This window comes from Choloepus didactylus, chromosome 7 (genome assembly GCF_015220235.1).
Source record: "Choloepus didactylus isolate mChoDid1 chromosome 7, mChoDid1.pri, whole genome shotgun sequence".
NCBI classification, from domain to species: domain Eukaryota; kingdom Metazoa; phylum Chordata; class Mammalia; order Pilosa; family Megalonychidae; genus Choloepus; species Choloepus didactylus.
In genome coordinates, this window is record NC_051313.1 from 127,500,056 (window position 1) to 127,512,696 (window position 12,641).

The following is a 12,641-nucleotide window of genomic DNA, read 5'->3' on the forward strand; positions in this document are numbered from 1 at the left end:
TGACTTTCAGTTCTTTTCCCAAAGTTGTCATTTGTGACATGACTATGCTTATCATGATTTTTGGCCATTCGGGAGGACTTCTTAAAAACATATATTTTTATGTAGCCAAATCAACCATTCTTTACTTTTATGGCTTTTAGTTTTTGAGTCATAGATGGAAAGGTTATAAAGGCATCTGACCATGTATTTTCTTGTATTTGTGTGTTTCATTATTTATTTAAATTTCTGATGTATTAGAGTTTATATTTGTATTCAGCATAAGGTATAGATCCACCTTAATTTTCTTTGGAATGGTTCTCAATGGTCCTAAGAACTGCTTTCTGATAATGTTCTGCCTGGACAGAGCACGTGGAATGAACATGCTGTAGGAAGAAGCTGAGTAATACTGGGGAAGAGAGGAAAATGGAAAGGACATGGCTAACAAACAGGAGATTGCCAAAGTGGGTGCTGGGCCAGTAAAGAAGGGTAACCCTCCAGGTAATTTATGGGTTCCAAGAGTACTAGGGACTCCTAAAGTCCAGAAATCAAGCCACACACATACACACACACACACACATGCACACCCTGTCTGCCTGCACGCCCTTCTGGAGACCTTCACAACACTGGAAGATTGGAGGTTGCATTCAGTGATAGTAGAGCGGAGGCTCCCGTTTGAACTAGGATAGGCTCAGAGGCCAAATTAGGTGCTAGAATTGTATAGTTTATCAAAGCAATTTAAAGCACACAGAGTGAAGGGGGAAATGGGGTAAATTAACATATTTACGGTAGGGTGCAAGGGAGAAGAAGGACCACACTATTGAATCTCGAGGTATATAATATTCATATATCCCATCTCTCTTTCCCTGTCTGTACATCAGCCTTCCTAATAATGGTGAGATCAAAAGGACCAGAGTTGAAGTTTGAGAAAGGGATCCCACAGATGGAAGGTCCCTGGGCAATGACACACACTTGCTCTGTGGTAGAGACATAGGGATGAGTATAGCTGGCCACAGGTGTAGCTTGCCAATTAGTCTGCTAAAATATGTTGGGTTTCATTTGTGTTCCTTGAGCAGAGGACACATGGGGCCAGAGTGGATGTCCCTAGTCAGTGGGTGAATTAAGAGCTCATGAATATTGAGTCAGCAATGCTCTGAATTGTTGTATTTTCCAATTTCTGTGGATTGAATTCTCACCCACCATCAGTTTTGAGATACCAACTTCAAGTCACTGAATGCAGAGCTGGAAAAAGAGGTGCAAAATCTACTTCCCTAGCCCACTCCAGCACTCCTCTGTATATCTCATGTCTCATGAATATTCAAAGTCTCATGTTTATAATTAATGCCTGATTAATAGTATGCATCTCTTCTAGAAATAGCAAATTTGCAAAGCTAGAAAGCAGATTGGAGATTACTAGGAGGACAGGAGGAGGAGGGAAGGCAGAGGGTTTATTTGTATAAATAAAATAAATAAATGAAAAACAAAAAATTATTATGCATCTCTTGGTCCTTCCATCCTCTCTATCTATGTTTAAGAATGTATATGAGTTAATATTTATAAATCAAGTGCTGCCTTTGAACTACAAGGCATCGGAGAGAATATTGGTCTGGAATTCAGTGGAGATATTAAAGATAAGACATACTAAAATTCCTCCATATATAGGCAGTATTTAATGCCCTGGGACTGGATGAGATCACCCAAGGAAAAAAAACAGATACAGAAGATAAAAAAAACCAAGGGAATAGTTCTGAGGCCCTCCAGTATTCAGGCCTCAGAACCAGGACAGTGAGATACTACCAAAAGGGACTGAGTAGTTCCCCATGAGTTAGCAGGAAAACCAACAGGGTGTATGTGACAGATGTGATGAGACAATATGCAACCAGAGGTGAGGGGTCAACTCTACCACATGCTGCTGGGTTGGTTAAGTGGCCATGGGTTTGGCAAGGTGGAGTCACTGAAGGCCTTGACAACCCATGTCAGTGTTGTGGCAGGGTCAAGGTGTGTTTGGAGTTTGCTGAGGAGAGAATGGGAAGTGAGGAAATAGAGGCAATAAGCAAAGCTTTTTGAGAAATTTGTGCTGAAGAAAAGCAGAGAGATGGCAAAATGGATAGAAGGAGTTCTGAAGAGGTGGGATTTTTTGTTTGGTTTTGTTTGGTTTATATATAAGACATAAGAAGGTATGTTTCATGTGCATGGGAGAGATCCAAGATGAGGAAGTAAGTGAGGATGTCAAAGTGAGAATGCACCTAGGGTCCAGAGGACAATAAGGGACCTGACCTTGGATGGGTGCAGGAACTTGGCACCTGTTATAATTGGATCAAAGACAGAGAGTTTGGGGAAAATATGCAGATTTAGTTGACTTGGTGGTGAAAAATAGTACCAGTTTCCATCTTCATCCATTTGTGCCCTGGACTCGGGCTGCCTCATTTCAAGTGCTACTTCCACCTGTTATTAATTGTGTCACCTTGGGCAAGTTATCTAATGTATCTAGGTCTCCATTTCCTTAATGGTAAATTTGGATATTAGTACTGAAATGAGACAACATGTTAGATGCTTAAATAAAGGGTATGGTCAAAAGAGAGGGAAAATATAAGTAACCATTTCTAAAATTGTGAGGTGGGGAAAGAGTAAAACTAGAAGTCATTACAGAAGACACTCATAGATCTGACCCCATAAATACTTAACAAATGCTGAGTTACAAACCATATCATCAACAAAATTAAAGAAGGGGAACAGAAGTGCAGCCAGCATGCCAGACAGAAAGTTATTATTCACAATGCATAAAGATCCTGTACTTCAATAAGGAAAAGTTAAATAAGTGAAAGAAATAAAGAAAACAGTTTATGACTAAACAGTTCACAGAAGAAATAAAAATGATAAACATAAGAAAAAATGTTGACTTTAATGTATCAGAAAAAATGAAATTTAAATGAGATACTGTTTTCCATTCATATTGAAAAACTATTTTTAAAAACAGGATATTCAATGTTGTCAAGGAAATGAAAAAATAATATTTGTTGGCAATTTAATTTGGTACAGCCTTTTAGCAGGAAACTTTGGCAGTATCTATCAAGTCCATTTCTGGTACTCCATTGTACAGAAGTAAATTATGCTTATGTTCAGAAATGACTAATTATGCCTATGTTCAGAAATAATTAAGTAGAATCTACATAGTGGCATGGAAAGACTTACAAGAGCAATTGTTCTATGAAATGTGAATTTCATAGAACAATAGGTACATTATGATCCTGCTTATTTTATAGTAATATTAACTTACCTACACAAATATAGAATTTGACAGGTTGATGTTAATGTTCATCTGGAAGATGAAAAACACAGTAGCCTAGAAATGTCAGAAAAAGTTGTAAAAAGATAATATGTCCTCCCATATGAGAGTATTTTGTAAAGTTATTGAAATTAGAAGTGTTATTAGCACATTTATAGAGAAATAAATATATCTAAATTTCTAACTACATATCACATAAGTGCATTTGCCAAAAGTTGAGTGCATGTATATATACATATATATATGCATATACACATATATACATTATAATGTGTGTGTAGTGAGGAAAAGATATGCTAATATATATCATATAATAAATTGTTACTAATGGTTAACTTTTAGAGAAAAGAATGGGATTGAGGAGGCATGTGAGAGGAAATTTGGTTTCTTGTGGTAATTTATGTTTACAAAAGCATATATTACCTGTACAATTAAAAATTAAAGCAGCATAAAAGGAAGTATAACTCATGGGACTTGTCCTTGGTAAGACTGTTGCTGCAAAGAAGAGGCTAGGCCTGCCTATAATTGCTCAGATGTGGCCCTCTCTCTCTAGCTAAGCCAACTTGGCAGGTGAAATCACTGCCCTCCCCTCTATGTGGGATCTGACACCCAGGGGAGTGAATCTCCCTGGAAACATGGAATATAACTCCTGGGGAGAAATCTAGACCCGGCATCGTGGGATGGAGAACATCTTCTTGACCAAAAGGGGGAATGTGAAAGGAAATGAAATAAGTTTCAGTGGCAGAGAGATTCCAAAATGAGCCGAGAGGTCACTCTGGTGGGCACTCTTACACACCATATAGACAACCCTTTTTAGGTTCTAATGAATTGGAATAGCTAGCAGTAAATACCTGAAACTGTTAAACTACAACCCAGAACCCATGAATCTTGAAGACAATTGTATAAAAATGTAGCTTATGAGGCGTGACAACATGATTGGGAAAGCCATATGGACCACACTCCCCTTTGTCTAGTTTATGGATGGATGAATAAAAAAATGGGGGAAAAAAAAAAAAAAAAAAAGGCAACCAGTGTTCTTTTTTACTTTAATTGTTCTTTTTCACTTTAATTTTTATTCTTATTACTTTTGTGTGTGTGGTAATGAAAATGTTCAAAAATTAATTTTGGAGATGAACGTACAACTATATAATGGTACTGTGAACAATTGAATGTATGCTTTGTATGACTGCATGGTATGTGAATATATCTCAATAAAAATGAATTTAAAAAAAAAAGGAGGTATAACTGTCACCTACAATCTTACTAGGAAACTGCCAGAAAAATCGGTTTTCAGGAGAATATAGGAATTGAATCATGAATCTAAGGTTCATATATTCTAATATGATCTTCTCTTTGTGGTCTGGGGATACAGATTTATAGCATGTCATCCTTCATACTGTACGTGCCTGCCTGGCGGGTGCCCAGAGCCCCACAGCTAGCTCTTTGTCTCTTTGCAGGCCTGGTATTAGCGGGCTTCGCTGCCATCCTCCTGGGCGGCCTCATCAGTGAAACTTACGGATGGCCTTTTGCCTTCTACATCTTTGGTAAGCCACTGTCACACAGTTCCCAGGTTTTCACATTCAGGGGGATTGTTCTGAGTATCTACCTGTATGTACTTTTCCAGAATAAATGAGTCCAGCAAGAAAAAATGCTAGGGTAATCCTAGAAAAGCAAAATATCTTAATATAATATTAGGGAACAATTAACCTAGACCAACAAAGTATTCTGAAGTCCTACTGCCAATTATAACGAGCTGTTAACCCATTTAATGCATTATTACACAAAGTGAGCAGGCATACCCCACTGCCCTTGCAGGTGGTGGGGGACAGGCTTGTAAAGCAGTGGTTTCTGAGAGATAGAAGAAAGTCCAGAGAGATAGCTACTGCTGTGGGGGGTTGTCTAGATGAGGCCTAGCAACAAGGGGGTCCTGCATAGGGCACAATATTCCTAAAGGCATTGGGTACCTGGGCATGGAAAAACACGGAAGGAAAACAAGAGAAAGGAAGTTGAAGATGAATTTTGCCAGCCTCAGCATTTGCCTCAGAGCCTTCCATTTAAATATTGGAAATCAAGAAACAACTGCTCCCTCCACCACTTGCATTTCAGTAGCTTTCACATTCCACAAAGCACCACTTGAGAACTCTGAAACAAAAACAAAAGTAGGCCAACTGTGGAGTGAAGTCAAAATTTGGAGAAGTGACATGCAAAGTGTTGATTTTCTTGTCAATTTTTTCTCTTACTGCTTTGCCCTAAGAGTGAGCCCTAGTCACAGAGCTGTGCAGTGACATTGATGGATAAAACTCCAATAGAAATCCATGTCTTTGACCAGAGGAAATGAGAAAGTGGACCCATGAAAGCAGAAGAGTTTGTGGGAGAATCTCAGAAAGGAGAGATTTGGATACATACCTGCCAAGGCCTTGGGATCACCCCTGAGTTGTGCAAGCATGGGATAAGCCAAAGCAGTTTAGCAAAAACTATGATAACTGAACTAAGATTTACATCATATTTTAAGTCATACCAATCAAAATGTGCTGGATTTTGCCTAATGGTTTTTGTGCATCAATTGGATGATCATGCATTTTTTTTATTTTTTTCCTTCATTCTTTTAAAGTGGTGTACCAGCAGACTTTTTGTAGAAATTGACAAACATATTCTAAAATATATGTGAAATGCAAAGAATCTAGAACTGCCAAACAACTTTGAGAATGAATTACAAAGCTGAAGAACTAACACTACCTGATGTGAAGACGTATTTTGTAGTTACAGTCATCAAGACAGTGTGATATTAGCATAGAAATAGACAAATACACTAATGGAGCAGAGTAGAGTCATAAATAGACTCATGTCCACAAGGAAAACTGATTTTTTACAAAGGTACAAAGACAATTCAATAGAGTCTTTCTAGCAAATCATGCTCAAAAACTTGGATATTCACATGCAAACAAACAAACCATACTTCATACCATGTACAAAAACTAACTCAGACAAAAACTAAGATGGCAGCTAGGTGAGACAGGGTGAAAAAACACCTCCATGAAAAACACTAGCTAAAAACCAGAAAGTGACCCAGAATACTAGTTACAGCAATGCACCAGCTGGACGAGGTCTCCTAGTTCCAGAGGGGCTGTATAATCGATGAAACCGGGAGTCTGCATTCTGAAATGAGTGAGCAAGCTGGCCAGAAGACCCGCAGCTGCGTGGCGGTCTGGGGAAGCCAGGGTTCGGTGTTTGGAGACTGGCTGGCTCTTTAAAAAAAAAAAAAAAGGGAAAAACCCAGGAGCGGCTGCAGCTGCAATAGTGGGAACCACGCAGTAAAACACAGCAAGAGGAGGCTGGGCCGGCCTCTCAGTGTCTGGCCGGGAAGATAGCCTGTTGCAGATACCCTTGGGGCCAGGGAAACAGAGGGGAAAGCCGGAAGCAGAAAGAAACCCCGCGGCTAGCAGCTGGCTCCCCAGAAGCCTGGATAAACTCCTGCCCGGTGCCGTGCCCACAGCCCAGAGCCCCGCCAGTTGTCCTGGAGCTGGGAAGGAGGAACTGTGCGAGGAGGAGGGGGTTGAGATGCCCCGTTCGGCCATTTTTGTTTCAGTCTGAGAGCGCGCCGCTGCATGGACCAATGACCCGGGGCTTCCCTTGAGGGACAGCATGCACTGGTGACACAGCATGGCATTTCCTCGGCGCAGCTCCTGGAGGATCATGGCTGGGCGGGGGGACCCACTCAGAGAACCCAGGGACGCTACGCCAAGTCCGGTGGTTTGTGGATCAGCGAGAGAGAGGGTCTGGGGCTGAACTGAAATGAAGGCTTAGACTCTTGTGGCAGCCTTGAATCTCTGGGAACCTAAGGGATTTGAATATTAAAACTGCCCTTCCTCCCTGGCCACCCGTACACACGCCCCACATTCAGGGTGGATGGCTCCAGCAACACACCCAAACTGAGGTCTCCAACTGAGCCCCACAAGAATCACTTCCCCACACACCACGGGAACAAGGTTGAGAACTGACTTGAGGGATATAGGTGACTCACAGACGCCATCTGCTGGTTAGTTAGAAAACGTGTACGTCACAAAACTGCGTCTCTGAAAAATTAGATCAATATCCTTTTTTTTTTTTTTTACAACTTGAAAGAACTCTATCAAGCAAAACAAATGCCAAGAGGCCAAAAACAACAGAAAATCTTAATGCATATGATAAAACCAGACAATATGGAGAATCCAACTCCAAACACACAAATCAAGATATCGGAAGAAACACAGTACCTCACACAATTAATCAAAGAACTACAATCAAGGAACGAAAACATGGCAAAGGATTTAAAGAACATCAAGAAGACCATGGCCCAGGATATAAGTGACATAAAGAAGACCCTAGAAGAGCATAAAGAAGACATTGCAAGAGTATATAAAAAACTAGAAGATCTTATGGAAATAAAAGAAACTGTTGGCCAAATTAAAAAGACTCTGGATATTCACAATACAAGACTAGAGGAAGCTGAACAACATCTCAGTGTCCTAGAAGTCCGCAGAACAGAAAATGAAAGAACAAAAGAAAGAATGGAGAAAAAAAATCGAAAAAATCGAAATGGATCTCAGGGATATGATAAATAAAATAAAACATCCAAACTTAAGCCTCATTGGTGTCCCAGAAGGGGAAGAAAAGGGTAAAAGTCTAGAAAGAGTATTCAAAGAAATTGTTGGGGAAAACTTCCCCCAACCTTCTACACAGTATAAATACACAAAGCATAAATGCCCAGTGAACTCCAAATAGAATAAATCCAAATAAACCCACTCTGAGACATATTCTGAACAGACTCTCAAATACTGAAGAGAAGGAGCAAGTTCTGAAAGCAGCAAGAGAAAAGCAATTCACCACATACAAAGGAAACAACATAAGACTAAGTAGTGACTACTCAGTGGCCACCACAGAGGCAAGAAGGCAGTGGCATGACATATTTAAAATTCTGAGAGAGAAAAATTTCCAACCAAGAATACTTTATCCAGCAAAACTCTCCTTCAAATTTGAGGGAGAGCTTAAATTTTTCACAGACAAACAAATGCTGAGAGACTTTGCCAATAAAAGACCTGCCCTGCTTCAGATTCTAAAGGGAGCCCTACCAACAGAGAAACATAGAAAGGAGAAAGAGATATAGAGAATTTTAGCAGACATATATAGTACCTTACATCCCAAATCACCAGGACACTCATTTTTCTCTAGTGATCACAGATCTTTCTACAGAAGAGACCATAAGCTGGGACATAAAACAAGCTTCAAGAAATTTTAAAAAAAATTGAATATACTCAAAGCACATTCTCCAACCACAATGGAATACAAATAGAAGTCAATAATTTTTAAACTGTAACTCCACTAATTACTTCCTACATGATACAAAATACACAAACTCTAATGACAAATCAGTGGTTTTAAACTCAATGTAAAATATGTAATTTTAGACAACTATATAAAGGTGGGGAATGAAGGAGTATAGGAACATAGTTTATGTGTCTTATTGAAGTGAAGGTGGTATCAAAGAAAAACAAGATTGATATGGATTTTAGAGGTTAATTTTAAGCCCCACAGTAAACACAAAGAAATTATCAGCGAATATAACCATAGAGATGAAAAGTAGACTATGGGTTAAGAGAAATGAGGGAAGGGGCAATGGGGAGTTAAGAAATGAGTGTAGGGTTGCTGTTTGAGGTGAAGGGAAATTTCTAGTAATGGATGGTGGGAAAGAGCATTACAACATTCTAAATGTGATTAATCCCACTAATGGAAGGCTAGGGAGGGGGTGGAATGGGAAGATTTAGGCTGTATATATGTTTCCACAACTGGAAAAAAAAAAAAAAAAGACAGTCTAAATAGATGACAATTGAATGCTAAGGATGATCTTGGATGGGATTGGAGGATAGAGGACAGGTGGCTCAAAGGGACACAGTTGAGACATAAGGAAAAGGAAATACAGAATGTAAGCTTTGTATCATTGTTGAATCTCTTGTACTTCTTAGCTGTGCTTAATGGAATTGCATAAAAGAATGTTCTTGTTCATGGGAAGTGTATATGTAAATTATAGTGTATGTTCAAGGATGTGTGCAGCTAACCCTCATATGTTCAGAAGACAGAGTAATAGATGATGGATGATATATAGGGAGGGAAAGAAATAGCGATGTGACAGCATGTTAAAGAGGGTGGATTGAGCTATTGGGGGAGGCGGGTCAGGGTATGATGGAATTCTGCATATGGGGTTAGTATTGTTTTTGCAACTGTTCCTATAACTTTGAATTAAAATGTTTTTTTTTAATTAAAAAAAAGAAAAAAAACATGAAATGAAAATGTCAAAAATGGTTAACATTTAATAAATAAACTCATGATGACACACACAAAAAAACGAAAAAACAAAACAAAACAAAACAAAAAAACTAACTCAAAATGAGCCCTAGACCTAAATACAAAACCTGAAGTTATTACTCTTCTGAAAGGAAACATAGGAGAAAATCTTTGTTCTTGAGTGTTTCTGTTTGCTAAAGCTGCTGGAATGCAGTATACCAGAAATGGGTTAGCTTTTAACAATGGGGATTTATTAAGTTACAAGTTACAATTCTAAGGCCATGAAAATGTCCAAATTAATTCATCCAAAAGAGGATGCCTTCTCTGAAGAAAGGCTGCTGGTATCCAGGGTTCCTCTGTCATGTGGAAAAGCACATGTGATGTCTGCTGATCCTTCTCTCCCGGGTTCTGATTTCAGTAGCTCTCTTTCTCAGCTCCTATGGGTTCTTCTTGCTTCTCTGGGCATTTCTCATCTCTCTGCTCTCTCTCTTTCTCTTTGTGTTTCTGCATTTTATTCTCTCATTAAGGGCTCTAGTAAAATAATAAGACCCAACTTGAACTGGGTGGGTCATATCCCAATTGAAACAAGCTAACCAAAGGTCCCACCCACAATAGGTATGAACTCACAAGAATGGATTAAAAGAACATGGCATTTCCTGGGGTACATAACAGTTCCAAACCTGCACATTGAGTTAGGCAAATATTTCTTAATTATGTCACCAAAAGTATAATTCATAAAATAACAAACTGATAAATTGGATTTTATGAAAGTTAAAACCTTCTGCTCTTCAAAAGGCATTGTCAAGATTATAAAAAGGCAAGCTAAGAAAAGGAGAAAATATTTGCCAAACACATATATGATAAAGACTTTTATCCAGAATGTACAAATAATTCTTAAAACTCAATAATAAGAAAACAAACAACCCATTTTAAAAATGTGCAGAGTATTTGAAAAGCCACACCACCAAAGAAGATTTATGGAAGGCAAATAAGTACATGAAAAGATGCTCAACATCCTTAGTCGTTAGGGAAATGCAAATAAAAATCACAAAATAGTTCTACACACTTTTTAGAATGAGATGCCAAGTGTTGTGCCATCTGTAGGATCTCTGATCTACACACATACACACACATAAATAAGCAAGAATTGTAAAAGAATGGGTGCTAAAGAACTGTGATACTCATGTGAATTTTTTTTGAGAAATGGAAAGGGGATATTATTAGCAAGGGCTTTTCCTAAGACCTATACCAAAAAACATGCCAGTTGTGCCGGTTTGAATGTATTATGTACCCCAGAAAAAGCCATATTCTTTGATGTAATCTTGTGTGGGCAGATGTATCAATGTTGATTAGATTGTAATTCTTTGAGTGTTTCTGTGGAGATGCACCCCCCCCCAACTGTGGGTGATTACTCTGATTGGATAATTTCCATGGAGGTGTTGCTCTGCCCATTCGGGGTGGGCCTTGATCAGTGGAACCATATAAATGAGCTGACAAAGAGAAGGAACTCAGTGCAGCTGTGAGTGACATTTTGAAGAGGAGCTACAGCCAAGAGGGACACTGAAGAAAGCACAGGAGCTGCAGATGAGAGACAGTTTGAAGACATCCATTGAAAGCAGACTCTTGCTCCAGAGAAGCTGAGAGAGGACAAACATTCCAGGTGCAACTAAGAGTGACATTTTTGAGGAACTGCAGCCTAGAGAGGAACGTCCTGGGAGAAAGTCATTTTGAAACCAGAACTTTGGAGCAGACACCAGCCGCGTGCCTTCCCAGCTAACAGAGGTTTTCCAGACACCATTGGCCATCCTCCTGTGAAGGTACCCAATTGCTGATGTGTTACCTGGACACTTTATGGCCTTAAGACTCTAACTGTGTAACCAAATAAACCCCCTTTTATAAAAGCCAATCCATCTCTGATGTTTTGCATTCTGGCAGCATTAGCAAACTAGAACACCAATGTAAAAGAAAACCACACAGAAGGCAGAAATCAACCTAGTACCAATTTCACCCTCTGATTGCAGGAGGCATTGGCTGTGTCTGCTGTCTTCTCTGGTTTGTTCTGGCTTATGATGACCCTGTTTCTCACCCATGGATAAGCATCTCAGAAAAGGAATACATCATATCCTCTCTGGCCCAACAGGTACACATAAGGACTTAAATTTTCTCCAGTGACCTTGGGGCAGCATCTGGATTTCTTAGGGTGACTAAGAGCATGTGAGAATCTCTCAGATCTTATTTAACCAATAAATTTGTTTTCAGGTCAGCTCTTCTAAGCAGTCTCTTCCAATCAAAGCTATGCTCAAATCGCTACCCCTTTGGTCGATGATTTTTTGCTGTTTCGGTCATCAGTGGTTGGTTTCCATATTGATTGTGTACACACCAACTTACATCAGCTCTGTGTACAATGTGAACATCAGAGATGTGAGTATCTTTCTCTCTATTCCATTCTCCTGTTTGCATGGCTCAGCAATGACTGCCTTCTTCAATCATTCCTAGAGAAATGTGTCTCTTGTTATCAAAAAAATATCTAATATTTTAGACTTGTGCTAATAGATTTTTTAGGGATATGAAGAGGTTATTGATTTTCCTAAGAAAGTGTGATTTCAAGATGTGAGTATGATTGGTAGTGATGTATTAGTGAAAGCTGTGGTTCACTCAATTTTTTTTCCCACAGAATGGGATTCTGTCTGCCATTCCTTTTATCGCTGCCTGGGTTTTTGGTATCCTAGGAGGCCAACTGGCAGATTTCCTTCTGACCAAAAGTTTTAGGCTCAATACAGTACGGAAAATTGTCACAGTTCTAGGTAAGAAGGGCGTATGAAGTCGGTTAGTGAGTAAGACATACAACAGCCAAAGAACTGATCTCACTGTTCAATGTCTGTTCCTCATTTCCTAGGAATTCTCCCCTCTTCAATATTAACTGTGGTTCTGCCCTACCTCAGTTCCAGTTTTATCACAACAGTGGCCCTTCTGACGATCTCTTGTGGACTAAGCCCGCTGTCTCAGACAGGGATGTACATTAATGCCTTAGATATTGCTCCAAGGTAAGATTAATTTCTAG

At 39.3% G+C, this 12,641-nt stretch overlaps 1 protein-coding gene across 3 annotated transcripts in view; it reads left to right on the forward strand.

Moving 5' to 3' along the window:
• The window catches only part of SLC17A3 (solute carrier family 17 member 3), a 31,597-nt gene that overhangs the window by 17,258 nt on the left and 1,698 nt on the right, over nucleotides 1-12,641 (forward strand). For all 3 annotated transcript variants that reach the window (XR_005218085.1, XM_037844532.1, XM_037844533.1), the window contains 5 exons: nucleotides 4,720-4,806; nucleotides 11,602-11,720; nucleotides 11,840-12,001; nucleotides 12,255-12,384; nucleotides 12,477-12,624. Coding sequence is in view for 2 of the 3 variants with exons in the window: in XM_037844532.1 (XP_037700460.1) it covers nucleotides 4,720-4,806; nucleotides 11,602-11,720; nucleotides 11,840-12,001; nucleotides 12,255-12,384; nucleotides 12,477-12,624 (646 nt within the window). In the remaining variant the exon portion in view is untranslated. The remainder of the gene's footprint in view (nucleotides 1-4,719; nucleotides 4,807-11,601; nucleotides 11,721-11,839; nucleotides 12,002-12,254; nucleotides 12,385-12,476; nucleotides 12,625-12,641) is intronic.